Source organism: Leishmania major, chromosome 20, assembly GCF_000002725.2.
Source record: "Leishmania major strain Friedlin complete genome, chromosome 20".
Classification (NCBI taxonomy): Eukaryota; Euglenozoa; class Kinetoplastea; order Trypanosomatida; family Trypanosomatidae; genus Leishmania; species Leishmania major.
The window spans coordinates 60851-76384 of NC_007261.2; the positions used below are offsets into that span (position 1 = coordinate 60851).

Here is a 15534-nt window from a genome sequence, read left to right on the forward strand (position 1 = left end):
CTGTTTGCCACCGCCTTTCGGACTTCTCGAAGACAGTGCGCATGCCTCGCAGAGGGTGGACTTGCCAGAGGGGCAGTGATGTGTGTGTGTGTGTGTGTGTGTGTGTGCTTGGAGAAGTGGTAGGTGTTTCTCTTCTGTTCGCCCCCTTGTGGCGGTATTCGGCTGCGCCACCTCAATAGAGTACAGACTGAGGAGAGATCAATCGAAAAGGGAGGGGGCATCATGGACGCGCACGAGGTGGAGAGAGGGCAAGCAGAAGGCGTGTGCGGGAAAAGACAAAGATGGCACGTGCGCTGACAAATGCATGCACAGTAGCTGGCAGCACCGCTGTCGTCTCCTCTGCCATCCTCAAGCTCACCCAGGCACTCACGCAGGTACGTTTTACATACAGATGCCGTGCACAGAGGGAGTGCAGCTAACCGCCTCCATTAACCTTTCCCGCTGCCTTCGCTTCTACTTGAAGAAGCGCCTGGCCGCGATACACACGATCAAGCAGCCGAGTTCGGTCTTGCGGTCGCTCGGTGAACGCCATCAAGGGAGCCGAGACGTTTCCGAAGCACAACACAAAACCATGCGCGCACCTCGCCGGCGGTGTCACGGGCAGCTCAATCTCCGCAACCACGCCTTCCACATCAGCAACCGAGCAGCTGTGCAGCTCGCGGGTGCGATCGCTCATCATGTGTATCGACAGATCCTCCACGCACCACCTTTGCGACTCGTACGTCGACGTGGCTCTCACGAGAACCCAAACCCGGACCTGATTCGATCCCAAGTGTTTGCTGCTTTCTGCGACGTCGCATTGTGAGTGTGGCGCCGGGGCCAGCGAGGAGGCTACGTGCGTTGCGGTGCTCTTCTCATCAACGTTGCGCGGCGAGCGGCTCCACGAGCGGAAAGCAGATAGGAGCTGCGTGGTCACATCCCCCGATTCCGGGCACACCACAACGAGCAACGGCTGCGCGCCCGTTGTCAGCTGGAAGGTGAGGCCGTTGCGCGCGTACACGGGCAACGCACCAGCCGGGTTTCGCTCGCGGTCGCAACGCACGACGCGTGCAAAAGGAATGCGCAACTCCGTTTTGAGAGAGCCCTCGTAGCACACGGAGATGGCGTCGCCGTCTGCGCTCGTCGTAGCCCAGCACCGCCTCCAGTGGGGTACAGCACGTGGACGAACAGAGCGATACACCCAGAACCCAGCGGAAAGAGGATACGGCTGCCGCTGAAGCTGCACCACCGCCATGCGACAGGTCTGCACCAACTTTGCCATGCGCCGGACCAGCGAGTGTGTAAACTGCGCCACGCGCCGATTCGACATGCTGGCTTGGCTTCGAAGCTGCCGCGCTGCTCCCTGCAGAATGAGCTCTCGCATCTCGTCAGCCGACACGCCGGCCTCCTCTTCGCTCACGCACGACATGTTGCCATGCTCACAACGTACTTTCGCCGGTGATGCCTCTTGCAACAAGACGCCAAGCAGCACGCTGGCCACTCGTAGGCTCACCCTCTCGCACCCATGCGCGTGAAAGCTTCCCAGAACGCGGAAGAAGTCGTAGAAAGTGACGTCGAAGAGCGCCATCCGCCTCATGGTGCTACTCAGCGAGGCATCGATCTCGCTTCTGTCCAAGACGACGGTCCGCGCCGACTCGCCTTTGCGCGCGGGTAAAGCAGCCTTGGAGAGTCTCGATGCAGTGGTGCGCATCTCAGCGTTCCTTGCTGAAACCACCTGCAGCGGTCCCACCGCAGCAACAGGCGACGGTTTGTCACGTGTCACAACTGGCGCTGCGGCGCGCCTGTCCGGCGGCGAGGAGGCATGCCGCGCACCGCCGCTGTAGGGGGGCATAGCCAGCCCCAAGACGGCCGCATTAAGTCCTGGAACCTGCGTGGGAGCGGCCGCATCACCAACAGCGCCGCCTTTGTGCTCTATGATGCGCGCGAACACTGCAGCCGCCTTCGCCTCCTCATACGCTGCTGGCCTTGCTGCAGCCTCGGCCCGAGTCGGAAGAGCTGCTGCTGCCGAGGGAGGAGACGCCACCCCATCGACTGTACGCTTGGCAGCCTTTGCAGCTTCCTGAGACGTGGCCAGTATCGGCAGCGGTGCACTTGGAGACGCAGTCTTCAAAGGACCTGTGCTGTTTGCGGGTGCGGTCGGTGTGTGCTTCTTCTTCAAGCCGGCTGCCGCTCCGGGGCTCGTTGCCTCCGTGTCCACTACCGACGCGACTGGCTCAGGACCGTACTCGGCCACAGCCTCCTGGATAACCTCCTCGTCTCGCCCCAGGTAGCGCTGCAGCTGACGCTCCGCGTGGTTTGCTGGGGCTGGCGCATCTGTCTCGTAACTGAGCAGCAGTCCCGCCTTGGAGACCTCATAGCCGGAGCTGTTGTTGGTACGCCTCTGGCGGTCGTCGAGAAGACCCGTTTCTACGGGCGACAGCGTGGCCGGCAGCGACGCCTCCTCGGTGGCGTCCTCGGCACTCTCCGCGGTCTGCACTCCCCTAAGTTTCTTCTCCATGGTGCACAGATATGCCTCTTCTCGCCCCTTGTAGTTGTCTAGCTCATGATCGACCTGACTCACACGAAGCGGGGCGTAGGCTTCATAGAGGCGCAGCAGTCGCGTGCGGTATACACTGCGGTCTACATTCTCGCTGACCGTCGCAGCGTCGGGGTCGGAAGGCGACGCGGCCAGCAGTTCTGCAACCACAGATGGCAGTGAATCATCACACTTGATTGAAATGTTGATATTGAGCGGCGAGTTTGGCGAAGGTCCTGAGTAGCTGCTGCCCTCCAGCGTCACAGGGGCCTGTGCGGCATCCGCGCAGTGCCCGGTGGAATCCTGCGCGCCCGCTGATGTCATGTCCTCGCGGAACTTTCGCTCCAGGGCGTTCACGAGGGCCTCCTCGTGCCCCTCAAACCGGCGCAGCAGCTCATCCACGCGCCACACCTTGGCAGGGTCGTGCTTCTTGTACAAGTCAATGATCGCTTGGCGATAATTGTGCTGGGGCAAGGATGGGGAAGACATGTCCGTGAATGCGGTCGGGGGAGCGCCGACTCGGCTGCCAGCGACTTTGTAGGCCAGTCCAGGCTTTGGTAACGTGGGAGTCAATGGGAAGGGGAGAGCGATAGGAAAGGTTACGTATATGAAAGCAGATGTGGGCCGCAACGCCGCGTGACGGAGCGGAGGCGCACACCAAGCGAAAAAGGAGCACAAGGATGTGCTGCACGAGTTGTCAACACGACAGCCGCGATGTCTATCGTCTAACGTGACTCGGCAAAGATGCAAAACGACACGGTGAAGATGGCCGAGGGAACGGAGAAGAGAGGCGATGCGGTTGTCGAGTGCCGGCAGAGATGCGTGTATATGCGTGGAGGCAGAAAGTGGCAAAGAAGAGGGCTGACGCCGTCGCTCCGTCTTCCACCCCTCGAGCGAATACGACTTGTGCAGGCGTGCGTGAAGTAGCCGGGCAGAGAGGGGGGGGGGGCAACGGAGAAGAGAAGAGGCGAGAGGTGTGGAAGGGTGGAGGGCAAGTCCGCGTGGTTGCTTGGTGAACCTCTTGTGCTCCTCTCCTGCGGCTTCCCTTTTCGTCGTGTCGGTGGCTGCCTCAGAGAAGGGGTGATTATGTCCTGCCGCACCGACACACAGACGTGCCCACACGTCTGCTTCAAAGGCGGAGAGGGGCGGGCGCCGACGACGAAAAGCTTCCACGAAGGGCGTTACCACCTCACCACCCCACGGCGGTCGAACGCGCGCGCCGCTCGGCATGCGCATCGCATGCGTGCGTGGCACCACTAGCGAAAAGAGAGAAGCAGGAAGACGTGGGCAGAAGAGCAACGCAGCTGGTTGGGGTGGTGGTATCACTTGAGGGCCGTGACGGGTGTAGCAGAGGCTGGGGGAGGGAGGGGGAGGGGGGCGTGAGCGACGCACTCCTTTCGTGCGTGTGACCTTCGACGGTGCCCCGTTGAGTATCGCCTCATCAGGAACAGAGTGTGGGGTGGCATCACTTCCGAGTTTGTGGGTTGACCTCGAGCACACACGCACACACACGAGAAACCACAGCAACAGCGATCATTCAGCTCTTCGGCTGACGCATCGGGTACCGACCGGAGCGGACCACCCTGGCGATGAGAGCATCCACTTCCTCGCTCCTCTTCGACTCCGCCGAAAACCGCCTCCACTCCGCCGCGGCTGCCTGAAAACCCTTCTTGCTGAACACCTTCGAAAACTTACTTAAGAACATGCTGTACTTGTTGGGGGCTCGTCGAACTTCCTTCATTGCACTTTGGCGCTCCCCCGCCGTCTTCGGAGCCGCTTCTGGCACGCGCTGCACGTCGTGAATCGCCGCCTGCACCTCAGCCCGAGCTGTAGCCCCAGCCTCAGCCTGCTCTTCAACGGCTCCGATTGCACCAACCTCGTAGGTGCCACTCTGCTTCACAACAAAACGCCCACGCGCGTCCACCGCACAGATGGTAAAGCTCGCCAAGGGCTCCGACCGTCTTCTGGATGCCTCTGCTGGTGACGGAGCGGACGACAATAAAGACGACGATGGTACCGTCGTCAGTGCGCGCAGCAGCACCGTGTGCGGCCCGTACAATGTCTTCACGTCGTACATGCCGTCGTCTGACTGACATGCGTTGCCGTTGACCGTACATGTTACGTAGGAGCTCCTCTTCCGCCGCATGCTGTGCTCCGTAGCTCTATGTGTGTGCGTGACTAAGCCTGCCGGTCAGGCAGTTGCAGAGAGAACGAGGGAGCGTGCAGGAGCCGTGCAAGGAGGGTGAATAAGAGAGGCGAGAGCGTGGGATCAGAGGGTAGAGTGCAAGACAACGATAGAAGAAGGCGGAAGAGCAGCGTGCACAGAGTAAGAGAAATCGAAGTGCACCGAGGGAGGAGTGGCAAGCAGAACAAGAGAAGGTGCCTCCCCGCTGTGCCGTAAGAGCGGAATCACGGAAACACACGAGAGAGAGAACGCCACTCTCCTCCTAAAAATGTGAGCGGCAAGACAGACCACCAACGCAGCGACGCCAGAGCCTACGTCTTTTGTGTTCGCTGATGGAGTCACTGTCGGTTCTGCTGGCACTTGTCCGCAGCGCGTACGCATAAGGCAAACCTTCCGCACATACACGTACACACACACACGCGCGCACACACACCAAAAGAAAAAGGGGGCGAGGCGCCCACCGCAGAAGCCCCGCGATGCGCCCTCTCATGCACAGACGCACAGGGTTGCATGCACGCTCGCAGACACTGCACGTTTTGTTTTTAGCTCGTGGATTTCAACGCTCCCCTTGCCTGCGTGTGGTGATCCATGCGCAGTGCTTGCAGGAGCTCTGGCGTCGGGTCGACATTTACGCACACGAGGGCGGCGATAAGGTACGCCTTCTGCACTGGTGTCCATGTCACCTCGGTAGACGTGAGCAGCGACAAGCCCCTTGCCTGCACTGCCGCTGCCATGGCGGACGTTCTCTGCAGGTCTGCCACGGCATCGTCGCGCAACGCGATGGCACCAGCTATAAGCTCCTCTGCTGTGGTGCACGCTGGAATGGCCTGTTGAATGAGCAAGTCCAGGAGGGTGCTGATGATCATGGTGGCCGTCGCGGTGGTGGATGCAGCCTTACTGCGCGGCAAGGCCCCGGCAAGCTCCACAAGCCCACTCAGCGCAGCGATCGGCAGCCTTACAGTATTCAGAAACGATGCCGTCTGCCCGAGGCGGCGGGTCAGAAGCATCATGAAGGCGTTCTCCAGCTCCGCTGCAATCGTTCGGCGCTCTTGCAAGCACCGTACCAGCAGCTCCGAATGCACAGCAGATAGAGTCTGCTGCTGCTCTTGGAGCAGTAAGCGAAGATACAGGTCCAGCACAGCGTCCGAGACGCGCACGCGCGACGGCGCCTGCCATGCCGCCAGCGGACCGGCGAGGATGCTTGTGAGGTACTGAATTAAGTCTGGCAGCATGCCAGAGGGACGGGCCGTGTGTGTCTCCAGCTGCGCCAAGAGAAACTTCCTCAGCGGCTGCACGGGTGCGGCAACGACCACGGGCGCCTCGTCCACGGCAGAGAGAAGCCTCAGCGTAGTTGGAGCAGGGAGAGTCGCCGGCGGTGTCGCAAGCTCTCGCACACACTCGCCGAGCAGCGCGAGGGCGGTGTCATAGGGCGAAGTTGTCTCGGCGCAGTAGGTTAGCAACTGCGTTCCCACACAGTGCGTGGCGGCTATCACTACCTCGGCGCACCTCGTCTTACGCTCTCGGGTGTTTGGCCAGTAGCGCGACGGGTGCGTGGCGGAGCTGAGCTGGTGCTCCAGTGCACTGAGGGTGGTGCCCAGCGACGCTGGCACATCAGAAGTCAGGCCACCGCTTGCCGGGCTCACTGCCCTCAAGTACGCGGCGATGCAGTGCCAGCTCCAGAGCTCCTCGCCGCTGCCAAAACAGAAAGCGCGCGCCAAGTCTGCTGACGTGTCGCAGAAGAGCCCCACAATGGCAGCCCAGACAGACTCCACAGACTCCACAGACTCTGCGTCGACGGCGCCGCCTGGTCGCGGCTGGCCTTCGGATGCTCCTCCCGCGCGCAGACTACAGTGCTCTACGCAAAGTACCTCAATGATGTCACGTGGAGACCGCGCTACCCCACTGCGCAAGACACCAATCAGTTGCCGCGCTGCGTGTCGTCGTGCCTTACGGAGCAGCACCGACATCTCTGAGTGCTGCGCTGTCGAAAACGCGTGTTTCCTCGGCCGCTGCTCTGCCTGGCCCGCCATGTGCAATGAAACGGCCGTGCTCCGCGACTGAGTAAACCGCAGCAACTGTAGGCAGAGTCGATCGGACAGGAAGCTGCGCAGCGTGAGATGTGCTACGACCAGGCGCAGCTCCTCGGTTGCCTCCGCGCTTCTCTCAAAAAGGGTGATGAGCAACCGCACCAGTGACTCGTCAGAGAGTGCGTGCGTAGTGCACTGGAGCAGCTGCGAGGTCGAGCCCATGCTGCCTGGTTTGGAGGAGGAGGTGAGAGAGGATTCCGAATTATGTGATTTAGTGCGATGGGGACCACGCGCAGGGCACCGCCACCCGCCATCACGCTGATAGTCATCGAGTGACGTGAGCTCCGTCGATTCCATGTTCGCTGCGTGTGCGACGCGCAGCAGCTCAGCTTGCGACTCACATAGGTAGGAAGACTGCAGCAGCAGGGCTTGCATCACGGTGAGGCGGTTCACGCGGTTCATGCGCGAGAACAACAGTGCAGCGCGCTTGCAGAGGGAGCTCCACAACGGCAGCTGGCTCTCACCGACCTGCAGTGTCGCAAGGCACCACAGAACCGTCGCCACATCGTACTCTGTGAGCTGCGCCTCACAGTGCTGCAGCCGCACGAAGCAGTCCGTTACAAGCGGCAACTGAGCCTGCGAGGGGCACGATTTGGCGAACGCATGCACGGTCGCAACCAACACGCGAGGCCGCCATGTCCGCAGCGCCATGGCATCCACATGCTCCGCCAACCGCTGTGCCAAGGCAGCACATCGGTCCTCCTGCCAGAACTGGACAGAGGCACGAAGGATGACGAGCAGCACGACGCAGACATCGGCCGGCACGTGGGCCCTGGGCGGCAATGAAGAGAGCGCGTCGAGAGTGGCGTCGGTGCACTCGCGCACGCACCGCTGCAGGTGTGCGTCGACGGCGCCACTGCCGCAGGACTGAGTGAGCGCGACGAGAGAGCGAGTGCAGCTCACGAGGTCCGACAGGTCCGACAACGTGGACGACGTTAGCGACGGCTGAGCAGACGATGGAAAAGAGTCTGGGCACGGGGCCGCGCATCGGGCGAATAGGCGTGAAGCCCTGGCAGCGATGTTGCCTAACACCGATGAAAGCATGCCTGCATGTGACATAGCGCGATGAATGCCAGCACGAATGATGATGCTGCTCGGCGGAGAAGCGGATCGGCCGCAAGAAGAGGGGCCAACAGCGCCGATGCACAGAAAGGAGTCGTCTTCGCTCGCTGTGAGTGAGTGTGTGAGCAGTTCGCGCGTGTCAGCTGAGGTACTCACTCACAGCCATGGGCCCCGACGCAAGTGGTCCGGAGGTCGGTGAAGCAAGCCACTTGAGCTGCACGCAAGTACTTCATCGCGTGGTACATGGACAGCAGGCGTACGCAGGAAAGGAGAGATGGGAGAAGGGGGGAAGGATGGCGCCAGTGCGGAAATAGATGCACGCAGATATTTGAAAGACAGCGAGGACAGCAGCGAAGCGCAGCCCAGACAGGCGTCTCCGCCCCCTTAAGTTGCGCACGTTGCAGGACAGTGCTCCAAAGGAGCATACACGAAAACAAGAGCGCCGGTGTGCCGCCAATGCACCAAAGCGAAGAAGACGTTCTCTCGCACAGTGCTGTGCACGTAAGAGAGGTGAAAGGCTGTCGCGTCCATGAGGAAGGCCCAAGGTGGGTGAGGCGAGAAGTGGCTCTGCCGGTCCATAGCCCAGCGCCACGTAATGACGCGTAGAGAGAGAGCGCACCGATTTACTTGCGGAATGGAGGCTGTTGTCATGTGAGCATGGAGGGGAAAAAGGGATAGCAGTTTTACTTTTCTTCCGATGGTGTCTGCGCTCAGCAGGATACGGCCTGCGACCCCTCAACGCTACCGATGCAGCAACCAACGGAGCAGTGGAGAGTGCGAGTCCGAGACATGGCGGCACCTCCCTCCATGGCAGCTGAATGGAGGCACGCGTCAGCCCTCAGAGTACTCCTCGAGAGCACACCGCGCCCCCAAGGTCAACGGGATCTCTTCTGGTAACGAGCAAACTGAAAACGTCTCGCGGCACTGCCCGGCAGCGGCTCCAAGCCACCGCGCCGCACTGGCACGCAGCGTGAGCTGGCCAGAGTAGCCGAGCGGAAGTTGGAAGAGGTCAGCACCGTAGAGCCAAGGTATGGTGAGGTCTCCAACGGGGAGCTCGCCGCCGAAAATGAAGAGCGATGATCTGGCACACGTGTACGCACAGCCGCTGCGAGCGGAGGGGCACAACGCGCCAGCGACATTCACCTTGCACCAGGCCGCCAGCTCGTCCTGGACACCGATACGCCAGAGATCGCTAAAGTACAAGGACACGTCTGACTGATTCGCGTCTCCGCCAAAGAGGTACACGTATCTGTCGTGAACAGCCAGTGAAGCGGCGTACCGGGCAGATGGGCGTGGCGCGAGCGGGTGCAGCCTCACGGAACGCCACGTGTTGAGCCTTGTATTGTACTGGAAGAGGGAGTTCATGTACTCGCGTTGGGGAAAGGGGCTTCTCTCGCCGTCCTCGGCACGGTACCCGCCGAAGAGGTAGATGCAGTCCCCTGACACCGCAGAGCTGCAGCCGCACAAGGAAAGCATGGTGGCTGGCTCGGCGGCCGTGCCACCGTCGTGCAATATGGTCGGTTTTAGATGGTGCCACGCATTCGTATGCAAGTCCAAGTACCACAGCGGAGCCTCTCTTGGCGCGGTTGGAGTGCCCATGAGCACGTACATGCGACCGCCTACAACGTGCGCGTTGTGAAGACGACGCGCACCAGGGCCTTCCGGACTTGCCTGGGCGTGCTGCAGCACCGACCACCTCCACGTGACAAGGTCGAGCTCGAGGACGTCATCATACACTACAGGGCTGCACAGGTCCTGCCCACCATACACGATCATCTTGTCTCCATGGATAGCGGAAGAGTGGGCCAGTCGTGGTGGCACCATGTCACTGTTTTCAGGGGCCTTTCGAGACCAGCGGCGACTGTCCATGTCGTACACGTACACGTCATTCGCGAAGTGTGCTAGCGATCCACCGCCAAACAAAATAAGATAGCGGTCTTGGTAGCCCACGAGCGAGTGGCAGCACCCCGGCGGCGGCGTCATACGCGGCATGATCGATGGGCGGCTCGCAGATCCACCGCACAGCCAGCGAAAGTGGAATGTGACTTCCCGACCGACGTCGCGCGCATCACTCGACAGTGACATGGCAGCATTCGAGGCGAGAAAATGGTGGAGACTCTGCGCGGAGAGTAGCAGCTTTCTTGTAGCAGTGGCGGAGACAGAGAGAGGAGGAGACAGAAAAGAGAGAGGGAGAAGAGGGGAACTGCAAGGAGCCCGATGCGCAGACCACCAACACACGCCGTCCTCCCTGCCTCTCTCCACTGCGCTCACACTGGTGCGATGTCTGTGTATCAATGTATGGGTCTACGTGAGGAGAGGACGGAGGCGCTGCCGGAGAAGGTTAAAAAGCAATGAGTCCAAGGGTGAAGGTACTCACAGATGGACGGCTTGACTGCTTGGATTGTCCTCCGCGGCGCTGTTCGCTGAGCAGCGACAGATTGTTGCAGGAATAAGCGAGAGCGACCGCCGTGGTTGCAGCCTCTGAGGGACGAGGGAGGGTGTAAGGGTAGAAAGGAAAGGAATAAGTGCTGGGCATGCGGTAAGGTACGGAAACAGTGAAGGAAAGCAGCGCTCACCGAAACCCCGCTGCAGTGCGTCAGCAGGCATGTGAAGAGCAGCTCGGTCGCATACACGCATGCAGGCACACGCATACAAAAGGAGAGAGGAAGCGAGGCACCACATCTCTTCTATCGTTGCCGCCTCCACCTGTGCTCATGCCAAAAAGGGAAAGAGGTGTGTCTCCGACAGTGCAGCGGTGTTTTGCACACACATGCCTCCAGCTCGAACGCCGGTGTAGTCTCCGCTCGCTTTCCGTTCTCCTCTTCAACATCCCTTACACCTCTCCTCCATGTCGGTCGGCTGTGAGATTCGCGCCTCAAGGAGGGCAGAAGAAAGGGCTCTGCACTGCTTCCAGACGGGGGCTGGCTTCCCCACCACCATCACCCCCCCCCTTCACGCACACACACAAACGCCGAGCACTGCGCTACCTCTTTCTCTGCACGTAGCGAGTGCGCTTCCAGGAGCCGCGGGCTTCACATGAAAGCGGCTGCGCATCCCTTCACCTCACCAGAAGTGTCTACCCCAAAGTCGCGCGACAGCGCATCGGCCGGATGTGTCGGTCCGTCGACGCCAAAGAAGATGACGGGCGTTTCTTTGCGAATCGTGAGCCCATCTGCGATGCAGTGAAGCGGTCTTCGGCTAAAGCCTCGTCCGATGCCGCCGTTGAAGCTCACGCCTCTCTGGACCTCGGCGACTGGTGTCTGGTCAGCAGAGACACCCACGGTCGCCATCACCTGGACGGCCTATTCGTTGTGGAGGCGGCGGTGCAGAATTGCGCGTGCTCACGCAAAGAATTGTGTAGCGTGTTGCGCGGCTGAAGCGAAACGTTATGTGGCCTGAACAGCAATGCGTCTGCTCGCCGAGCTCATCTCGATCCACCGCTGCCGCCAGGCAGAGATTGGTCGCTCCCTCTTCCCCCTTCCGAGAGACGGCGGAGGCACCCGCACCCCTTACCTTCCAACTCCTCTAGGGGCCAACGTAAAGCCGCCCAACAGCCTGAAGCTGTGACACGCGAAGGCACCGGCCACGACCTGATCGCGCACACCAGTATCGCACATCAGCCCCCCAGATGGGAAAGGCAGCAGTGGCGGGCACATGGGGGATGGAGTCGCCCCACCCGAGCCCGCCTCCTACCCGCACGTCTACGGCTCTGCCGGCTGCCATGATGTCGAACCCCTCAGCGGCGTTTAAGCGGGGCGTCTGCATAGCGTGCGTGACATGCGATACTATGCCCACGCATTGGCGTGGTATCCACTCCGTCCGCCTTTCGGCTGGGGTCAAGTTGGCTTATGTCTGGGGAGAGTTGCGTGCGGCCTGCGCTCCATTCCGGCCTTCGTACTCCTCGCCGAGGAAAGCTGTCAGGCCGGAGGCGAGCGGTAGGACGTCTGCGCCGTTGGTTGGTTGTAAGCGTATTCCTGCCCGAGACCGCGATGGGGTTGGCAATGCGAAACCGTTCCAGTATCGCGCCCACAGCTGTAAAGAACTCAGTCTCCCGCCCTTGGCGAGGCCGCTAGCACTACATCGTCGATCACTGCACGAATCGCGAATAGAGCCTCGATGCTGGCGGCGTTGGATGTGATTGCTGGCCTAGGGCGACGCGCTAGCCTCAAGCAGGTAGGAGAGATTGCGGCGGTCGATCTGCTGCGCCTGCTTCCTGGCTGCCGCCAGAGTCTCTGGCCTAGGAGCGTTGGCACCGCTCATGACAGCCGCTGCTTGGGCAGCTTCACGGCGCGGACGCGTCCAGAATGTCTGCGCCTCACATCATGAGCCGCGTGATACGTCGGGCCCTCTTTTTCTTCGCGTGTGTGGCAAGTGTTGGGAAGGAAAGCACTCAACGGAGATGGGAGAGCGTCATCCACACACGTACCTCACATGTTGCCCAGTGCGTTCCGTCTCGGTAGGTGCCTTGTGTCTCTTGCCTTGCTTCGCTGGCAGCCGTATCGCCATCGGCCGAGCAGCAACTTCGTTGACTGCTGTGGCACGAGGGATCTCGTGCGCTTGAGCCAGACGGGCTGGCAAGGCACAAACATCAAGCACGCTATTCTTCTGCCATGCGATGATCGCAGCCCTTCGCGAATCCTTGTCAGGCCCCCCCCCCAACCCCCACCACAAAAAAAACAAACGTTCGCTCGCATGCGCACACGCACGCGTGACCATCGGGGTGTGCGCCACGTGCCGAGGTGGGCCTCGAGGAGGGATGAAGGAGGAGCGGCAAACGCAAGGTTGCCACGCAGCGCTAGGCCCATCCCACGCCGGCCGTTCTCTCCGCAAGGCCCTCACACGCTTTTCAGCACCTCCACCCGCTCGTAGTCGTCTTGTGCAGACTGCAACCGTGCCAGCCATGGCGGCGCACTCGGCGGGAGCCCCGACACGGCACTAACGCAGCGGCTCCACATCGCCAGCTGCTTCAAGACCTCCTGCTTCAGCTGCACGTCGCCTTCGGTGTCGTCCTTCTCACCTGCCGCATCCACCTCCCCGCCGCCGAGCACTGAGGCAAACTTGTGTTCCTGCCAGCGAGCGACGCAAGTGACGAGCGTCTCGGTCAAGCTGAGGGCCGGCACATGGCCACTCTCGCAAAGCGCCCGCCCGCATGCCGCTAAGGCGCGCACGCGTCGCACGCCATCGGCGGCGGTGAAAGAGGGGTGAGACTGTAACAGCCACACCACAAGAGCGTGCAGAGACGGCGCTGTAGCGGGCGATGCGGCGATTGGGCGCACGAAGCGTACCTCCAAGACAGCGGAGAGCTCGCGCGTCGAAGTGTCGAGGCTCTGCGGCAGAGAAAAGAAGCGAGTAATACCGGCCAACAGCAGTGCAGGCTGCAGCTCGGCTGGCACCGCAACCGCCAACGTCAAGAAGCACGGAAGCAGTCGGGGATGCTGAGCATGCCAGGAGTCCAAGAGCGTCGCGAGTGCCTCGCCTGCCCACTCTCCCGCTTCGCAGTGGCGCCGCGAGCGCTCCGCGAGACCGCGGCACACCCGTGTCTCGACCGCCTCGGCCTCCTCTGAAGAAAGCTGTGCGATGCAGTGCAGCGTGTGTGCGAGCGCCTCCAGCGTGTTTAGGCTTGGAGTGGATGCACCACCAGTGGCGAAGAGAACCGCCTGCGTGTACGCGTCTTGATCCTTGAGAGGGTCGACCGCAGCATCAGGCAGCACAGCCAACCTGGCCTCGAGCAGCGTCGCGAGTTCATCCGCGGCGGCGTGGTGCGTCGACGCTGACGCTGGTGCATCAACGGCTGCGGTCACACACTGCCACAGCGCTGACACCAGCGGAGTGATGCGCTCACGCAGGTGCGCCACGTTGTCCGGCCCAACACGCCTCACAATGGCCAACGCCACCGCCGCAGCCGCCCTTGTCACATCCATGATAGCGGGAACACTACCACTCGCGCTGCCACCGCTGCAATGCAAGCCATGCTCTTGGTACGTGGCGAGTGCATGCACCAGCACATCCATCACGCGCACTGCAGAAGACTCCATCGCCCACCCTGTGGCAGAAGTCGAGGACACATGCCGCGCCACGCAGCACGGGAGCAAGGCGGACTGAACCAGCAGATCGGTCGGCTGAATGGACTCCAGCCACTGGAAAGTTGAGCCCGAGTCCCTCATGACCAGGACGAGTCGCTGGCCCAGCTCAGGGGCCGCCGCGCCGATCTCCCCAACGCTCAGCGCGCCGAGGAGAGCCGTCAGACGCTCATACGTCGTGAAGACAGCGAGGTGGACGTCATCGTGGGCTACTTCGTAGTCATCAATATCACCGTCAGCGACCTGTCGCGCTACGTACGCCGCGATGTTCCTCCACTCCTCCTGCGCAAACTTGCTGTGGGTAAGGCGAGCTGCAAGCGCTCTCGTGCACCCATGCAGAAACGGTCTCAGTTGGGCAACGGCAGATGACTTCTCTGCGTTGGCCGCGTGCGTCTGCTCGACAAAGTCCGAAAAGTCATCCGGGTCATCATCGGGCTCCATCTCGGGAAGCGGCGTAGGCTGCAGTGCCTGCGTCAAGGCGCTGATGCCCTCACAAACGTGGCACACCGCAGTCGTCGGGGCCGTCGGCGCCTGCAGCAGCTGCGCCAGTCGGTCAGCCGCAGAGGAGAAGAGTCGAAATAGGGGTACATCGCTTGGCTGCTGAGTGACAATGGCCTTCGTGGATGCCTCAAGTGCTGAGGCGATGACACGACTGATCGTCTCCCAGTCCACGGTGGCGGCGGTCGAGGGCGCGATGGGTTGTAGCACCAACGGCAGCGCACCCGACAGGAGAGCCTCGGCGGCTGCGTTAACGATCGTCTGGCAACGCAGCACGTTGCACACAACGTTTAACACCTCCTCCGGACACGTTGCCGGTGGTGACGACGCGGCAGCAGCCGCACCAAGGCAGCGCAGGCAGTGCTGCCATACAGTACTCGTGGGCAGCGCTTCCCAAAACGTTGCCGCGACCTCCTGCGGCTCACCATGCATTGCCTCCAGCAGAAATCGCACGGCAGCGTCGGTGACACGCACCAGCAGCGGCAAGTCTGCCCTGTCCGTCAGCGGAGACTCAAGTGCGATGAGCAGATGCTTCTGTAGCTGACGGCGCTGTGTAGCGCGTCGTATAGAGCCGATTGCAACACGGCGATCTGCCAAGAGGTCCACGACCGCGATGAAGACCTGCAGGGCCGTGCGGCACTCATCTGCGGATGCGGCATCACCGCCGCGTACCCAGGCGCGCAGTCGGTCGACCAAACTATCCTCGAGCAAGATGAGCAGGCAGGCCACACACTGCGTGAGCTGCCGGCGTGAGGCCTCAGTGGCAAAACTGTGAAGGGCCATCACGTAGAACTGCAGCAGCTCCTCCAAGCCGGCAGGGCGGCGATCCAGGGGTTGTGCAAGGCGGTGCGGTATCACTTGCACACAGAAGTGCCGGTTGAGAACGCTTACATAGGTGGTCATCCCAGCGGACACGCGGGCTGTGGAGTCCTCCAGTGCCCACCGCAGCAGCTGCGGGGCAATCGTGTGGGCCGCCGGTGTACAACCAGCGTCCAGGGAGTGATCGATGGCGTGCATCAGCTCCTGGTTCGAGGCGGTGTCGCCGTGGGTGGTGAAGTGCACCACGGCTGCCACTGCAGCAGCGACGCTCCCATCGCCACTACTCAT

General features: G+C 61.6%; 5 protein-coding genes across 5 annotated transcripts; all 5 read right to left on the reverse strand.

The window, feature by feature from the left end:
- Positions 1–415: 415 nt before the first annotated feature.
- LMJF_20_0180 (conserved hypothetical protein) lies at positions 416–3004 on the reverse strand (the record flags this gene model as incomplete). Its single annotated transcript, XM_001682720.1, has 1 exon — positions 416–3004. One exon carries the CDS (start codon positions 3002–3004, stop codon positions 416–418), a length of 2589 nt encoding a protein of 862 aa, XP_001682772.1.
- Positions 3005–4052: 1048 nt separating this feature from the next.
- On the reverse strand, positions 4053–4661 carry LMJF_20_0190 (hypothetical protein; the record flags this gene model as incomplete). Its single annotated transcript, XM_001682721.1, has 1 exon — positions 4053–4661. One exon carries the CDS (start codon positions 4659–4661, stop codon positions 4053–4055), a length of 609 nt encoding a protein of 202 aa, XP_001682773.1.
- A 581-nt stretch (positions 4662–5242) lies between these two features.
- On the reverse strand, positions 5243–7831 carry LMJF_20_0200 (conserved hypothetical protein; the record flags this gene model as incomplete). Its single annotated transcript, XM_001682722.1, has 1 exon — positions 5243–7831. One exon carries the CDS (start codon positions 7829–7831, stop codon positions 5243–5245), a length of 2589 nt encoding a protein of 862 aa, XP_001682774.1.
- An 849-nt stretch (positions 7832–8680) lies between these two features.
- On the reverse strand, positions 8681–9934 carry LMJF_20_0210 (conserved hypothetical protein; the record flags this gene model as incomplete). Its single annotated transcript, XM_001682723.1, has 1 exon — positions 8681–9934. One exon carries the CDS (start codon positions 9932–9934, stop codon positions 8681–8683), a length of 1254 nt encoding a protein of 417 aa, XP_001682775.1.
- Positions 9935–12684: 2750 nt separating this feature from the next.
- Positions 12685–15534, reverse strand: LMJF_20_0220 (conserved hypothetical protein; the record flags this gene model as incomplete). The annotated part of the gene is made up of 1 exon (XM_001682724.1): positions 12685–15534. The coding sequence occupies one exon, from the start codon at positions 15532–15534 to the stop codon at positions 12685–12687; it is 2850 nt and encodes a 949-aa protein (XP_001682776.1).